The sequence below is a fragment of the Lactuca sativa genome, chromosome 9 (genome assembly GCF_002870075.4).
Source record: "Lactuca sativa cultivar Salinas chromosome 9, Lsat_Salinas_v11, whole genome shotgun sequence".
Classification (NCBI taxonomy): domain Eukaryota; kingdom Viridiplantae; phylum Streptophyta; class Magnoliopsida; order Asterales; family Asteraceae; genus Lactuca; species Lactuca sativa.
Genome location: NC_056631.2, coordinates 219,435,843 through 219,454,554, shown reverse-complemented (window position 1 = coordinate 219,454,554; position 18,712 = coordinate 219,435,843). Strand labels below are relative to the sequence as shown.

Below are 18,712 nucleotides of genomic sequence, written 5' to 3'. Positions count from 1 at the left end.
ACCTTTGCTACCCAAAGGTATTGAACTGAATGAAGAACTTTAATATCTATATACATACATATAATATAATTAAGATTCAAACAACCTTCGGACAAACAACCGAGACCCTAAGTCCACAACCAAACAAGGAACAGGAAGTAAGGCGAGTTATCAATCCTAAGTCTTTTCAATCCTACTTATATAACTATATCTATATAGACATGATTTGACAAGATATAAGTTTGAAAGAGTTTAAGTAAAGAATTTAATATGTAAAAGATTTTAATAAGCGTGTTGAAGTAGTTTGTTTGATATCATAGTTTTGAAATATAAGAAAGCCATTTGCTTGATAGTTATTAATCCATGTGATTGATATAATAATGATGTGCACGAAAGTACCCACTAATTTAATATTTATAACCTAACAAACTTAAACTAACTATGCACTTATAGGCAGTGTACCTAGTCAGATTATAGTATAGCTTGAGTAAGTCGGGTGTCGATCACAGGGAACGGTGTTACTAATTAATCTACTTGCTATCAAATTAACCTAATTATTAACAAGTTTAGAAAGGGTTTTATCTGATTTTACAAGATCAGACGAACTTAATTCAAATTCAATCAATAAGTAAAAACACACTCTTGTCTAGTTCGAATCCACTTCGTTCTTATGGCTAGCTAATAGTTATGGATTATCAAGTTGGTTTTAATTGTATTAGTACTTTAATTCTAACTTTACCAATAATTAATTAATTCATGTCAAACTATGTATGGTCACACACAATTAAACACAGAACCAATTATAAATATGAAGGTGCTATGTAAGATTTATTATGTAAACGCAATTATAGTCACAATCCACGTTCTCTAGCACAGCTAAGTTTATTTACTCTAGTTACTAACTAAGATTGGTCGATCCTAGCTCTAATAGTTTAATGTTCACTAAATCATTAGGTAAACAAGTTCATGCAGTTAATGGTCACTAAGCTACACAAAACATGACATTAAGCAAGTAGAGAAACAAACACAATCATGCTAGGTAACTAAAAATCAAACACAAGCAATTTACCAACTAAACAAATCCATAAAAATTAAGCTATTCATAAGTTGAAAGCTTCATCTAGCTAGACAAGAGTAGCTAAATTCAGTTGCTCATAATAGCAACTAACACACTAACACAAATCAAAGTATAGTGAAACATGTTCCTAGATAACAAATAAGTAAACTAAATTATGGACCTTCACTCTTTTGGTGTTGAAACCTTTTTCCAAAACCTTTCTTCTGCTTGAAATCACCTTCTGGAATCCCTTTCTCCAGCCAAAAGTCTCTCTTATTCGTAATGGTTAAGGGTTTATATAGTTGCTGATTTTAATAATTCACGTCGTGGATAATAAGATATTCACGTCGTGAATTCCAGATAACCGTGCCCGGCAAGGATTCCTTCACCCGCGTACATATCTTCTAGAACTTATTCTCACGTCGTGAATATTCCAGTTCTCACGACGTGAAGACGCTTTTTCCTGATTTTCTTGTCCTTTAATTTTTTAACTCCCAAAGTTTCTTCCTTTAATGTTTTTAGTCCTTTTTCTTCAAAATGTCTTCTTTTTGGCTGCAAATAACATTTAAGCCCATAAGTACCATTATTCTAAACAAATTACCAACTTGTTAATAAAAATGTACTTAAATATTGCCTAAAAATAGGTATAAATATGGCAATATCAAATAACTATGATGTTTCTACTTGTATTCCCCCCATAAAAGCATTTAAAATCATTTGAAAGATAAGTTAAGGGGTATGAACTCACCTGTAGTGAGTAATACGAATGAAAGATCGGTTTGTAGGATGCTAAGTGTCAAGTGAAGACTTGAGCACACACTCGGATCATATCTAGCATATAATGACACATATGTATGTAATTAGTATTTATACAACTAATCAGGTAAGGGAAACACCTTAGGGACTAGGATACACTTGAATGGAAAGGTATAAATAAAAAATGATTGTGTATAAGGGGAGTTTACGGCCACACTTGGTGTTTGCGGCCAAGTGTTCACGGCCTTAGGATTTCACGGCCATAGGGTTTACGGCCTCATGATTTTACGGCCGTAAACTCATGATGATTTGTGCCAAAAGGTGTTTTAAGGTCTTACAAACCACAAGGAAGTGTTCTAGACTCAAGACCAAGCCTTAGGAAGGATTTATGGTTCATATGCACCTCTAACTAGGGTTTACGGCCAAGGGAGATGCTCTTGGCCGTAAACACCTATTGTTCTTGGGGAAATGGACGTTTTCAAGGTGCTTAACATGTGTTTCAACTAGATATCGAGTATAGGGAAGTGATACTTACAATATAGAAGCTAAAAAGGTTGATTTCAGCCCAAAACACTAGTGTGTGTTCTTGGTGTTTCTTGAAAATCTAACCCAAAAGATGATGTTAATGGATGAAATTAATGGGTTATGCTAGTTAAGAAGATGTATCACTAATCAAGGGATTGAAACATTTATATTTTTGAAGATTTAAGTGAAGAACTTGATGATAGTTGAGAGCAAAACCGAGTTCTTGAGTTAGAAGTGGTAAAGTGTTGAAAAATGACCAAGTATCACATATATAGCCAAGAGTTTACGGCCACCATGAGTTTACGGCCGTAAACTCATGTGTCCTGGCCATAAAGTCCTCATGAAGGGGTTTATGGCTTGTTTGTTGGTTTTGAACTTCAACAGACACTTCTTATCACTCATTCCTTGGATGTAATAGGCTTAGAACACTCAAACAGACTCTAAACAGTGCTAAAAGATAGGAAAAACAAGTCTGACTTTGATTGAGTTGAAATGTTATACAAGATAGAAATTTCAGGTTGTCACAGTATTAAGCTACACCATTATGGGAAGTTTATTAAATTACCTGATATACAATACATTACAGGTGAAGTTGGTTATGTTGATTATGTGGACATAAATGAGTTCTCTGTACATGAAATTGATGTCATAATGCTTGAACTTGGTTACCCAGACCCAGGAATGAATGAAGTCAATGTCTCAAACTCTCCCGTGATATACTACCATTTTAAGATACCCAATGGTGACTTTCAATTTAGTCTTAGAGCTTTAAGGAATGATCAAGATGTTATCAATCTATCTAAATATATTCCACATAACAAGTTGATTGAGATTTACACAGAACATGGGAAGACAAATTTAGTGACTTACTTTATGTCTTCAAATGCAAAAGTTAAAGTTGTGATTGAGGAATTACCTGAAGATGATGTCCAAGAGACTGAAGTTCATGTTGAATCTTCGTTGGGAAATATGAACCATGTTAATGATGAGCATATTGGTGAGTACATGTATTTGATACTTTTTAGGAGTAAAATTGATGTTTTCTCACAAGAGTATTGAAGGGGTAGAGTTGGTAAAATTGATGTTTTCTCACCAGAGTATGGAAGGAGGAACATGTATTAATGATGTTTATGTTGGTAATGAACCTAAAGACATGGGAGTGATAAACAATGAAACAATGAGGAGTAAGATTCTTTGGATGAAGGATCAAACCAAGACAGACAAAGAAGAGCTCTTATCAAAAATTTGGGAAAAGAAAAAAGGTGCAACCTTGGGGAAATACACAAGGTATCTTTCATTGTTGGTCAGAAATTTAAAAGTAAAAAAGAATTAAAGGAAGGACTACACAAAAGGCTTGGAAAGAAAACATGTTACTAGTGACTACACAAAACAATATGAATTATTGAGGGACTATGTTCTTGAACTTCAAACTACCAACCCAGACACCATAGTGAAGATAAATGTATGTTCTCAACCTAACCATGCTTCTCCTGCTTGGAAATTTAGAAGGATGTATGTTTGCTTGGGTCCACTAAAAAAAGGTTTCAAGGCATGAATTAGGGATTCATTAGGTTTGGATAATGCCTTCATGAAAGGCTCTTCCCCTAGTTAGGTTCGTTCAACAATATGTTTGGATTCCAATAATGGCATTTACCCCTTGGCATATGCAACTGTTGAGTCTGGAAAAACAAGTAGCTGGAAGTGGTTTTTAGAAAACCTTAGGGATAACTTAGAGCTTGGAACAAAATCAAATTTTACGTTCATAACTAACAGGAAAAAGGTAAGGCATACTTATACAATTGCTTATTTTCAATGTATGTTTTTAATTCTAGTTATTGACTTTTGATTCATGTAGGGTTTAATGCCTGCAATTGCTCGATTGTTTCCCAATGATGAGCACATGTGTTGTCTCAAACATATTCATGACAATATGAGAAAGAGGTGGAAACAAAATTGACTATAGGGAGCATTTTATGGTAATGTGCATCAACAACCACCATTCCTAAATTTGACCATTTGATGAGGGAGTTTGGCTACTATAATAGGGAGGTATGTGAGTGGTTGAAGTAGATTCCTCCTATACACTAGGCAAAAAGTCATTTTTAGGTAAATATGGTAAATATGGTAATTATATACTTCCATTTCCATTAATTGTATTAATTTTATGCTATTGTCATGTACAACGGGAAGAGCAGTTTATGATGTGTTGATTTCAAACATGTGTGAAGTGTTTAATGGGAAGACAGACAAAGGGATGGATGACACTTTTATGGTTGACTTTTATATATGGTGCAATGACACTTTTATTGTATTTTGGTTGTAATGATGTGATTATGTATGGTGTAATTACACATTTATGCTTATTTTGGTAATGTATTTATGGTTCTACCGATGTGGTTAATGAAATGTGCATTTTGGTCAAATTTTTATACACATGTACTTTTGGTAAGGTCCATGATGTTTTGGTACTGTGCTTTTGGCTTTATTGATGTGCTTATTTTGGTACATTTTGGTCATACTTTGATGCATATTTTGGTAACGTGCTCTTGGTTTTATTAATGTGCTTATTTTGGTACATTTTGTTCATACGTTGATACATATTTTGGTATGTACTTTTGGTTCTATTGATGTGCTTATTTTGTCACATTTCTATACTTACATACCATATATATCATTAAAAGCATAATTCATAATAACATAATCAAATCATAATTCATAACAACATACCATTTATATCATTAACAACATAATTCATAACAAACATGATCAATCAACTTACAACAAAAACCTCATTTTTACACTAATACCCTTGATCACTTATTAACCCCCCAACACCCCTATTTATCTAACTATAACCTCTACACAGACCAAATACCAAACATAACAATCACAAACATAAACCAACTTACAAATAGATAGATTTTCAGCTTCAAAGATTTATCCTTCAATGCATTGCAATTTGTCACCAAGATGTTCTTGCTAACCAATCAATTGCACCATTCTTGCACTTTATTCAAATTTCTTAGCGGACCAGGTATGTTGGCTTTAGCCCTAGCACACATTGGCAGGTCAAGCCACCCAATAAACACACAAATAGAATCGTTCATAGGACAAGCATAAAATCTCTATCCGAGATTAAGTAAGGTCCATGATGTTTTCACCACTGCAAGCTTTCCACAAAAGCAAACCACAATTGTTATTGTAAGAGCTCAAGAGGTAGAAAGGGAAGAAGAAAGATGTTTCGGGAAGGTCACAATGGCGAGGAACATATTTAAAGGGAATATAATTTTTTTCATCTACAAAAATGGTCCCTAAAAGGTGTAAAGACGAATATACTCTCACATGGGAGGCACATTAGGGGGTTAACAGTAACAACTTAATGAGAGTTAAGATGGGGGACCATTTTCACATAAAAACATGGCCAAAAGGCAATGGCGGAGCTAAGAGAGGGCCAGGGGGCATGGCCCCCCCTCTGATTTTTGGCATTCTAATATATATATATATATATATATATATATATATATATATATATATATATATATAATAGATTTATCAGTTTGCTAACGTCATAGCCCCTGCGATGTATTATGTATAGTAAGGTTACTCTGTAATTAAAAAAATTATTTAAAAAAGTAATTAACTATGAATATTAAATAATCAACAAATTGGTTATGTTCGATTATTACGCACGTAAATCAGTTCCAACAGAAGCGGAGAAGCCAGAAGTTTGTTGACAAAAATCAATAACAATTCTAATAAAACTAGGATACTGATTTTAGGAAACTAAAACTCTATAAAAGAAAATCAAACAACAAATTTAACATCCAAATTATTCACAACATAAGAGATCATCAAATTTGCTTCTGCTGGAAATCACACCGAGTGCTTATCCGCTGGAGTCACCCAAAAATCCACCACCTGAGTTAGCACGGGAAAAAACCCACTGCCGGAAAACGTACCCATTGGGTCTCCGATCGACACCGCCCTTGCTGATTTTTGTTACTCCGACCAACATTGCGTTGATATCTTCTGTGTTTCCGACCACAAATCGCTACCGTAGCCGCCACTGCCGCCGCCGGAGTGCTTACCATACGCCCTTTCTGACTTCTGTGTCTTGGCCATCGATAGATCGATCTCCGACCAGATGGTGCGACTCTTCAATCTCTCTAATCAGCTATCCCCTTGTAAACTTCTTGGTTCTCTCTCCAGTCTCCTTTTTTCTTTCTCTCTCTATAATATCATGACGATGTTTATATTTCTCTCTCTATATAATATGTTAATGGTTGAAACTTAATTGGAGAATGGAGAGGGTACTAGCTGTCAATTTTAAAAGTGTTATATTTTTGAATTGTTTAATCCTATTAGCTGTCAAATTAAAAGGATATAATTTTTAATTGTATAATACTATTATCTATCATTTGTTTTTTTGATAAAACCTTAGAATAAGTTTTGTTTGTTTAGTGGAAACTTTTAGAACAAAGTCCGATTATTTGTTTATAATAATAATAATATGTTAACTATTATTTTTGATATTATTAATTTTGTAGTTACTTGTTAACTATTTATTAATTATGCCATGTAGAGTAAGTCAAAATGAAAAACAAGCAACACTTGATGGATTTTTTAAAAGAAAACATGAAAGTTCTTCTCAAGTACCGGTAGAGCCACCCCAAATGTTATAGATGCAAATACTCTTAATGATAGTGATCTTGTGGGCGCAACTCAACCCAAAAAACCTTGTCTTGAAATGAATGATGTTGATCTTAATACACTAGAACGAGATCCTAGTTTATGTATCCAAATTTACGATTATCCAATCAATCAACGAGATACAGTTCGACGAGCTTATATGAATCTTGGTCCCTTTCAACCAATACTTTCTGCATATCCAAAATCTGGACCAGAAGACCATAAACGTAGCTTTCAAGGTTCTTGGTTCAAGCAATTTCCATGGCTTGAATATTCACAGAGTTTAGATGCTGCATTTTGTTTTCCATGTTTCCTTTTTAACAACCCTTCTGGAATGGGATACTATGGCCAACGGGCATTTACTATAGATGGATTTCAAAATTGGAAGAAAGTAGGTGGGAAAAATGCGTTTTTTTGCAGCATATGGGAACTGAGTGTACATCTCACAATGTTGCACAAAAATCATACGGTGATTTGTTAAATGAGACTCAAAATATACGAAATACGTTTGAGAAATTTACCGATGAAGATCGTAAGAAGAATAAATTGAGATTAAAAGCTATTATTTATGCAGTCCGTTGGTGTGCCTTTCAAGCAATTGCATTTAGAGGTCATAATGAAAGACCAGATTCCATTAACAAAGGAAATTTCCTTGAAATGTTGGAGGCAATTTGTTCTTTTAACAATGAGATGAAAGAATTGTTTTGTACTGCTCCTAAACATGCATCATATACATCACCAACAATTCAAAAGGAGATTTTAAACCTTATTTCTAATAGGGTGAGACGGATGATTTGTGAGGAGATTGATGGTGGAAAATTTTGTTTACTTGTTGATGAAGCACGTGACGAGTCTAACAGAGAACAAATGTCTATTGTTTTGAGACTCGTAAATAAAGATGGCGCTATTATGGAGCGTTTCTTTGGACTTGTTCATGTTCCCGACTCTACATCACAAACTTTGAAGGATAGAATATATTTTCTATTGACACATAACAATCTTGATTTTAAGTCGATTCGTGGCCAAGGGTATGACGGTGCAAGCAATATGCGAGGTCATTTCAAAGGTTTACAAGCATTGATTTCAAAGGATTGTCCATTTGCATATTATGTTCATTGTTTTGCTCATCAATTGCAATTAGCATTAATGGTTGCTTCAGAAGGAGTTATTGTGGTGCAAAAGTTTTTTACTAAATTATCTTTTGTTATCAACGTCGTTGGTGCTTCTTCCAAGCGTTCCGACCAACTAAGAGATGCACAAGCCAAACAAATGGCATATTTTAAATCTATTGGTGAGTTAGAGACTGGTAGAGGCCTCAATCAGATTGGTACATTACAACGGGCTGGGATACCACATGAGGTTCTCACTTGAAATCGGTTTCAAGCTTAATAAAAATGTTTAGTCCAATTTGTGAGGTTTTACTTAAAGTTATTGAGGATGACATTGGTTCGATCAAAGGAGATGCAGATTCAGCATATGAGACTATTACTACATTTGAATTCATTTTTGTTCTAGATCTCGAGAAAGAAATAATGGAGATCACAGATTTACTTTGCCAAGCTTTACAAAGATAATCTCAAGATATATTGAATGCATTGAGGCTAGTTGCATCCACCAAATTGCTATTACAAAAAATGAAAGATGAAAGATGGGATAGTTTTCTCGCTCATGTTAAGTCATTTTGTCTTGAACACAACATCGATATCCCTGATTTGTCTTCTTCTTACTTTAGTAAAGGGGCTCGAGCTCATAATGAGCATATCGATTATACACTTGAACATCATTATCGAGTAGATATTTTCATCGAAGCAATTAACTATCAGTTAATGGAATTAGATCATCGGTTCAATGATAGCTCGATGGAGTTACTCCATCTTTCAACAACTTTAGATCCTAAAAGTTCTAATGAACCTTTTCGAAGTGGTGATGTATGTCAATTAGTAGAAAAGTTTTATCCTGAAGATTTCAATGAAACCGAGATAAATCTTTTGAAGATGCAACTCCAACATTACGAGGTGGACGTCGTTCAACGTGAAGAATATAAACAATTGATATTTATTTTAGAATTGTGTCAATGGTTGATAAAGACTAGAAGAGCAACCAATTTTTATCTTATTTATCGAGTAGTTAGCCTTATACTCACTCTTCCGGTTTCCACAACTACAACTGAGAGATCATTTTCAGCAACGAGTCTTGTTAAAACAAGACTACAAAATAAAATGCAAGATGAATTTTTGAACGACTCGTTGGTTTTATACTTCAAAAGGGAGCTTGCAGAAAAGATTACTTTAGAGACGATCGTGCAAGACTTTAAATCGACGAATTCCACTTTAATGAGCGATGTTAGAATATTTTATATTAATTTTTTTTATATTTTATGATGTTGAATCGAATAAATTTTGTTAGTGCTTTTAAAAATTTAGTTTCGGCCCCCCGGTATAACTTTTCGTTTTCCACCCCTGCCAAAAGGACCATGAAGCTAAAGACGTTAGGATTTTGACTAAAACCTAGAAAAAGTACATACCACAGGAAACATTTTTGTAGTAAACAAAAATGTAATGACATGTTAAAAATATTACACTAACAACTTAAAAACATTATGTTTTGCTAAATTTTGACAGCTTAAAATCATGCTATTATTTATTATATTTATATAATTAATATATACAATATATTAACAAAGCCCCCAATTGAGGGTTCAGAACGAGACTAACCACCCCCACCATTGCTCCTAAAATTAAAACGGAGGTTAACCTTTCCTCCCGCTTCGAGCCCGATTTTTTAATACAAATACCCACTTATATCATATGATGGTCCTACGAGACTTTTTGACATCCTTAAATTTTAGAATTCACATATATCTTATTATATTATAGTCAAATTCAATCGAAAGCTTAAATAGCTCAAAAGAATTATTATTATTACATTAACTAGAGAACAACTTTGACTCAACTCTCAAATAGCTAGAAAGTAATAGAATTTGTTAAGAAATATGTGACATCAAATAGATATAGCAGAAGCCCATACAAACATTTTCCAATACACCACATTTTATCACAACCATGTATCTATTTTTGATCACTCAAAAAGAAAAACACTTGTGAACAACCCCTTCATTTTTCTCGACGAAAATATCAATTAGAGATTAGAGATAATAATAAATATTAGAGATAATTATCAATTAGAAAACAAATAGTTTTGTTTTTAGATAACGTATCATCTTGTAACGAATTTTTATACTTGCTCTTATGAACCGTCTAACATCATGAATATGATTATTGTTTAATTTTGTACCTTGATTAGTAGTTTTATAAGAATCTTTAAGATTTTGCTCAGAGTTATTTATAGATTCTTGGATTTGCTGTATTTTTAAAAGAATATTTCTATTAGGAATACAATTCATCAAGATTTTGTTAGACATAATTAAATGATTTAAGCATGAATTTGATTAATTTGATTATTAAAAACGAGTACTATTTTAACAAAAACTTCAAATCTTGTAGAATTAATAGTTAGAATAACTCGAAATGAAATTATCATAGAGAAATAAAAGCAACACAATGATAAAATATTTTAGATAATACCTTCTTGAATTAGGCTTGAATTACAATCAGTACATACTTCTGGAGAAAGAATTATTTGAAAATCTAAAGACTTTGAACATCTACTAGTAGAAAGAGAGACTCTTGGAGATTTTTTAGACATGAGATGAACATTTTTTAGAGAATGAATTTTTTCTTGTGTCTTCAACTAAAGGATAGTCTCTATCTATAATCATCTTGGAGTCTTCAAAGTCTTGAAATCATCTAGTGATATTTTTCACCGTAAGAACCCATGGCCAATCAATAGAAATAATTACTTGTAAGTGGTTGTCCTTGAAAGTGGTTGTCATTCATCTTTTGAAACAATTGTCGTTTGTAATCAATGACCATCTTCTTTTGATAAAGCAAGCCATTATAAAACATCTTCTAAAGTTTTTTGTCTTCATATCATCATTGATCATAGATTTGATAATAATTTTGACAAAAATTGTTTATACATAAATACATGAATACCTACATAGTATACATGCATACGTATTTGAAAAACGAAATTTTGATAATAGAAGAAACGAAATATCCCACATTTAAAGTATTACATCAAATTTATGGATAATGATTTCTTATTCTTCATAAGGATCATCAAAAGGGTCTTGAGCGTCTTCAAATAAATCATTCTTTATAGATTTTGGAGAATCGTCAGAAACTAATGGAGTTTGGCGAATTTCTTGAAGTAATTTTTGAAGTTCTTCAGGGGAAGAGGTAGCAGTATCTTTAATTCTTGCAATTAAATCTACATCACTTTTGGGAAGACTGTTGATAAAAGTGGCTTCAACTTCTGGTTTTTGAATATATATTTCTTGATAATATTTAATTACTGCTTGTTCACTGGCTTGAGAAATCTTCATTTTATCCCACCATTTTGAGCGAAATTGGCGATTAAGCCAAGGAGGAGAGGAATCCTTTGCTTCTTGATAATGAAAAGTCCAAGACATTATCCATGGAACTTTAAATATCATGGTGAATTGTAACATGTATTCAAATTCTGGAATTTGTTGAATAAACAATTCTTAAATTTGAGATATCCAGCGTAAATTTCTTTTGGCAAACAATTTGGAAGAATACCCATATATTTGTACCAATTGATAAACCATCTTGGATATTCACAATTGAAGTTCAAATCAAAGAAGATAAACCATGAATGTGAATAATTCCGAATAAAGAATGCCTTAGTCCAGGCGTCTTGATAATCATAGTAAGAAAATCTGGGATAAGCAGCATAACTTATAAGAGGTTTTTCAGAGTGAAGGTTTGGAACCCAACTTTCTAGAGAAATGATTTTGATAATATGAGCTTTGCTAAAATCAATGTTTCCCTCTTTAGAATTAGAACGATGAACAAAATTGACTGAACCAGATTCTTGCAGAATAGCTTGATAATATTCTCAGGTTTTATACGAATCAACATAAAAGGTTTTCCCTTGTCCAAAGAGATGATTTGTGAAAACATGAAAACCTTGGTGTAACTTATGGATTTGAAAATCTTCAAGAATTTGAACTCTTAGGAAATTTGGATTAAGAACATAAGGAGTTTTTGTAGAAGGGCTAGGAGTAATAGATTTTTGAGTTTGAGGAGTTATAGGTTTTGCAAAAGGGCTTATTGTGTCGGTTGAAGTAACTTTTGGAGTAACAAGCTTTGACTGAAGGATATTAGAATAAAGTTGTGAATTCTTAGAAGTAGGAGTTAAAGGAGAAAAACGATTTTGATTTTGAAATGGAACTAGCTTTTGAGAGACTGGAACAAGATTTTGAGAGACTGGCTTCTTGTCATCATGTTTGGAAGAGGACGACGAACTCATTTTCCCTGCAAAAATTCTCGAGAAAGAAAGTCAGGAAGCGAATTATTTTCTCCCTTTATAAATTCTATTTCGAAATCAAAGTTACCTAAGAGGGCTTGCCAACGAGCAAAAATTTGCTTGGAAATAATATTTTTTACGTCTTTTTTCAAAATAGTTTTTACATATTGACAATCTATTCTTAATAAAAAACTTTTCATAAATAAATCATCTTCAAATTTCTTAATACATAAAACAATGTTTAAAATTTCCTTTTTGACAGTTGAATAGTTTTTCTGTGTATCATTCCATGCACCAGAGTAATATCGAACCAATTGCTCTTCAGTTGAGTTAACAAATTTTTGTTTTAAAATTCCTCCGAATCCAATATCACTAGCATCGGTTTCAACTATGATTTTGGCATCGGGATGAGGTAAATTTAAACATGGCAAAGTAGGGACCTTTTGTTTTATATATCTAATTATATCTGTATGTTTTTGAGTCCATGGTTCAGGATTGTCTTTTAATCGATTATAAAGTGGTTTACATATGATCCCTAAATCTTTGAAAAAATCATGGATATAATTTAAGCATCCGAAAAATCTTTGAAGTTGCTTTTTATCTTTAATTTCATCAGGAAATTTAGTAGAAAATTGCAAGCTTCTTGTAATAGGTCTAATAGTGTTTTTGACAATATCATGTCCTAAAAAACGAATTTCATTTTTAAATAAATGCATTTTTGCTGCAGAGACAACTAAACCATTTTGATAAATTAAGTCATGAAATTGATTTAAATGTTTAAAATGTTGATCAATTGATTTTGAAAAAATTAGGACATCGTCAATATAAGCAATAGCAAAACTACTTATAGGAGTTATGATATCATTCATAATATTTTGGAATTCAGAAGGAGCATTTTTTAATCCAAAAGGCATTACATTCCATTCAAAATGCCCAAAGGGAACATTAAAACCAGTTTTGTATTTATCTTCTTCATGAAGTTGTATTTGCCAAAATCCTGATTTCATATCAAACTTTGAAAATATTTTTGAATCATAAAGCTTTTTTAGCAAATTTCGTTTATTAGGAATAGGATAACGAATCCATTCTAAAACTTTGTTTAAAGGTTTATAATTGATAACTAATCTTGGTGATCCTCTTTCTAATTCTGCGGCATTCATGACATAAAATGCTGAATAAGACCATGGTGATTTAGGTCTTATGAGTTTTTTATTTATTAAATCCTGAATTTCATTTTTACAATGACTTTCTAATTCATTATTCATGTGAATGGCTCTAGATTTTGAAGGAATATCCTTTTCATTAAAAATTTTTATATATGGTAGTTTTACAATATGTTGCTTTCTATTCCAAAAGGCATTAGGAATATTAGAACAAACATTTTTTTCAAATTTTAATTTTAAACCTATTATTTTATTTTGAATATTATTATCATTTAATTGATTAGTTATTCGAACATTATTTATTTCGTTAATAAGATATTTGGCTTGTTGCGTTTTATAATTAAGGACATTAATCGTTGAATATAGAGGAGGTTCACAAAATTTAAATATAATTTCCTTTCTAAAGACATTGGTTCTTATACCATCATCATGAACCATAAAAGGATATAGTTTTGTAATGAAAGGCGTTCCTAGAATTAAAGGAGAAGAGAGATCTTTTACTAAAATTAGGTGAGTTTTATAACAGTAATCTTGGTCATTACAAATATGAACATCAGAAACTTTATAATTTACAATTAATTTTATACCTCCGGCACCAGTAAGTCTAGATGTAGTTTTTTCATAAAATTGTGTAAAAATTCCTTCTTGAATACAATTCATATCAACACCACTATCAATTAAAGCAGTTAAGTTGATTTTAAAATTATCCTTGACTAAAGTAATTTGAGTGTTCCATTTTTGAGAAACTTGATTATTTATAAGTTTACCAATAGTTACATTTTCAATTTTATTTTCTTCTTCGTTATTAATTTCTATATTTTTGTTTTTAAAAGTAGAAGGTTTTTCCTTTTCTAAAATAAAAATTTTATTTTTTATTTCCTTTATTTCTTGTTTTACTATTTTTAATTCTTCTTGAAGTTCTTGCATAGAAATTGGTTTTGCTTCAGTAAATCTTTCGTATATATTTTTTAAATTAAAATTTTCATTATTAGCAGGAGTTATGTTATTAGTTTTATTAAGCATCTGTTTTATTAGCAATTCTTGGATATTTTTATCTTTTATAGAATCAAGAGAGTTTAAAAGATCTTTATCATCTTGTGAAAGAACATTAATGGAGCTACTAGTAATTACATTGATTAAATTGTTACAGTGACATTTACCAATACACTCGCAAATATCAGAATCTTCAGAACTTGAAGTAGTATTTTCGAGAATATTTAAATCATTTGTTTGAAAGTCAGAAATACTTTCATCGGAATCTGAATCAGTATTTAAAATAATTTTTCTTATTTGTTCTTTCAAGTCTTCAGAAACATTTAACTCATTTATTTTTGTCTTAGCATAACAATTATTAACTGTATGACCAGTACGCCCACATTTATGACAAATAATAATATATTTTGATTTTCATTTAGATTTTTTATAATTTAGTCTATAAGGTTTTTTAGATTTTGAAGCGTAATCTTTGCTCTTTTTATAATTTTCTGGAAGATTATATTTCTTTTTCCTGAAATATTTTGAAGATCTTTTCTTAAATACTTTAGATTTTGAAGTAGACGGACCATTCAAGGGCTGATAACCATATTGTTGGCAAAAATTTCCCAATTCATTTTTACTGTTAATTCTATCTTTTTTGAGTTTTTCTTTAAACCTAAGATCAGCACAAACTGCTAATCCCTCTTTATTAATATAGTTTATTAAATCTCCATAAGTTAAATTTTGATAAGGGATGGTATTATTAAAATTTTCTCTTAATTTTTGTCTAACTCTTTCCGCAAAGAGTTTTGGAAGGCCAGCAATAAAACGTTCTTTCCAATAGGACTCTTTACAATCAGGTCTTGAAAAAACTTTAACAAGATAATTATCTTTATACCATCTAAAATCAGTAAGTTTTCTACAATGTAAATTCATTAAAATTTCTGAAGTTTTTTCTTGAAAAGTAGTAGGATCTCCTACAAAGTTTTTAATAATAGCAAAAATTAAAGTGTTAACCATATCATCTTCAAACGTTTGTATTTGTTGATTATTTTCTTGTTTTATAATAGTTTTCTTAGCAGATAAAATATAATATTTTTCTTCTTGTGAAATATAGAAATCCCACCAGCCTTTAAGACTGCCAGTAAAACCAGAAGTAATAATATTAACAATTTGGAGTTGAGTATTATTATGAGCTTTATAAGCATTAGCAGCCATAGTCATTTCTTGTACAATATTCATAATTTGATGTTCAGAATGGCCATCAATATTCCATTCATAAACAGAATTACCATCATATTGAGAACGATCAAATTGAAAAGTTCGTTCTTCAAGTTGAACATCTGGAAGAGAGGGTCTATTCCAATAATTTCTTATGGTTGGTTTTGGATTTTTTCCGAAAGTGCTTTGCTTTGATTGATGAATTTTATTAAGTTTTGAAAAGTCATTAGTGAGTTGATTAATGTCATCATTTGTATCAAATTATTGAGCAAGAGTTTCAAAATTTGTTTCACTATTAATATCACTATTTTCAGATTCTTCATTCGTAAGAGTATTAATATTATTAGTGTTTGAGATATGAAGTTTTGAAAGTCTTTTTTCTAATTCGTTAATTAAATCTGTATTTCCTAGATTAAAATTACCATCGATTTGGCAAGGAAAAAAACTTAAATTACTAGTGCTTGTCATATCATGCTTGTTAACGTTTTTATTTTTGAAATTTTTTTCTTCAATTTTAACTAAATGATCGGTAATACTAGATAAGGTTTCATTTGCATAATTATTTTGGTAAATAATTTTTTGAAGACCCTTTTCAGTAGTTAATTAGTTTGGGGCTTGAACTAAAGGAGTTGCAATAAACATATCGTTAATAATAATTTCTCCTTTTGGTGGAAAATTAGCAATAATTTCTTTATTAGAAATAATATCTTTATATTTTTTCTCAAAAATGGGAGTGATAGAATCACTTTTTAAATGTGTAATTTATTTTATGTTTAGGGGCATAAATTAATTCAAACCATTGAAAAAAAGGAGAATGAATTTTATTTGATAAAACATAATTTTCCCAAAGGCCTAAATGGAGAAATCTTAAGTAGTATGAAAAATTTTCTTCGTGCCAAACTCTTTTTTTATGGTTATAATCTTTATAATACTCAATATCTTTTAAGTAATCAAAATCAACTTGATATTCTAAATTCGAGAAATTCATTTTAACAGGTTGTTTTTGTTAGGATTGAAGAATATGCTTTATCGATTCTAAATTATGACTTCTTGATTTTTCGTATTTTTTTATGCCTATCTTTAGCCTAGAAATTTTTTCTATTTGTTTATTATATTTATTAGTATATGGAGGTATTTTGTATAAATTATAATTTTCATGAGTTATAGTTTGTTCTAAATGTTGAATGGTTTTGCATATATTAGAATTTATCTTCCAATGCCTTTTTAACATATTAGCCCAAAGCTTATTATTTTCTGAACAATTAATTTGTATTTTAGAACTCATAATTGTTGTTTAAAATTTTGAAGTTCATCAATAAAATCTGATTTAGTAGGACTAGGAAGACTATTTTCACTATTTTGATCATCTTGATATAATGGTTTGGGAATAGAATTAGTACAGTCAACAATTTTTAGTTTTAAAGATCTCGACTTTAATAACGAAGATTTTGAAGAGCATGTTTCTGGGATAAAAGAAGTTGATAATCTGGATGATGAAATATTTAAGGAAGAAAATTTTATATCTACAGAACCATCATTATATTCAATAATATTTGAGATTTGTTTTGAAGAGTCTAATGGTTTTAGATCAATAACATTTTGTAAGTTCCAATTACATGATTGAGTTATATCAGACCATTTTAATCTTTTCGGTGTATGAACTTTGGTATGGTTAGTATTTGCTTCAAAAATAATTGTTTCATTTCTAGGACTTGATAATAAACGTGTTTTTGGTTCAAGTGTAGTTGTTATAGTTTTGTAACAAACACGATAAATTATTGCTAAAGGCTTTGTATCATCTTTAAATTCTAAATTTTTTGTTTCTATAGTTAAAACCAAAGTATCTAAAATATTTTTATCAAATAATCTTACAGAGAAATTTGGATAACAATTGAAATAAATAGGTCCGTTAGCAATATTCGTTTCAGCCATAGCTAAAATAGAATTTTGAAAACCTTTATGTCTTTTGTCTCTTAGAATAAGGAGAACAGGGGCATCTATTCCAATTCTAAATAGAGGCTTGATAGCAATTTGGACTAAACCGACATGTAAAAATTTATATTTCGTTCTATGCTCTAAAATAGATCGTGATGATAACAAATGTAAATTTTGTTGGTTTTGACCAATAGACAAAGTTTGTTCTGTCATTTTAATAGAATAACCTTGAAAATAATCAAAAGTTCATATTCTATATATTGTATTAATATTAGTTTTAGGTATTGTCCAATTATTCAAACTTTGTTCTATGTTATTAACGGTTTCTTCAATAGAATTTATTTGATTATCATCATTATCTTGTTCATTGTTGATATTTTTACCAGGAATATATTTTTTAGATAGTATGCCTGAAAATTTACTCATATTTAATTAATTTTGTTTTAAAATTCTATAAGAAAACTTACTTGTTTTAATAATGGTGAGCAGAGGGGAACCGTCCCGACGATGATTGTGGTCCGGCACCGCGACTTACGTCCTTATCTGCGCGCTTTACGCTAATCCAACCAATCACTGATCTTGTCTCTGAATCATGCTTATTAAAACTTATAAATTTCTTATAGGATACTAAACCAAAATTAAATAAATTTGAAGTAAATATATCATGCATAACCACCCTAAAAACTTTTCTATATATATATATATATATATATATATATATATATATATATATATATATATATATATATATATATATATATATATATATATATATATATATATATATATATATATATAGGCCTAGATTATTCTATTCAAAGTAATTATTATGTTATTGTATTCATAACTATGGCCAATCAATTTTCTTTATTTTAAAAAAGTGATTAATATATATTATTGAATTAAAATAGATTTAATAAAGGAAAACTGCATATTTTAAGGGATCATAGATTCTATTAATTTTAAAAATCCAATTTTATGAATTATAACTATTTTAATTCGGTCATTCTGACAGAAT

General features: G+C 30.5%; 1 protein-coding gene across 1 annotated transcript; it reads left to right on the top strand.

Annotated features, from left to right (window-relative positions):
* Positions 1–7,429: 7,429 nt before the first annotated feature.
* Positions 7,430–8,580, top strand: LOC111888236 (uncharacterized). Its single transcript, XM_023884366.1, has 2 exons — positions 7,430–8,333; positions 8,435–8,580. The coding sequence occupies exons 1-2, from the start codon at positions 7,430–7,432 to the stop codon at positions 8,578–8,580; spliced, it is 1,050 nt and encodes a 349-aa protein (XP_023740134.1).
* The last annotated feature ends 10,132 nt before the right edge of the window (positions 8,581–18,712 follow it).

Coding starts and splice junctions, on each gene's coding strand:
- LOC111888236 (XM_023884366.1), top strand. CDS start 7,430: ATGGGAACTGAGTGTACATCTCACAATGTTGCACAAAAATCATACGGT. Junction 8,334..8,434: donor TAGAGGCCTCAATCAGATTG/GTACATTACAAC, acceptor TTTTACTTAAAG/TTATTGAGGATGACATTGGT.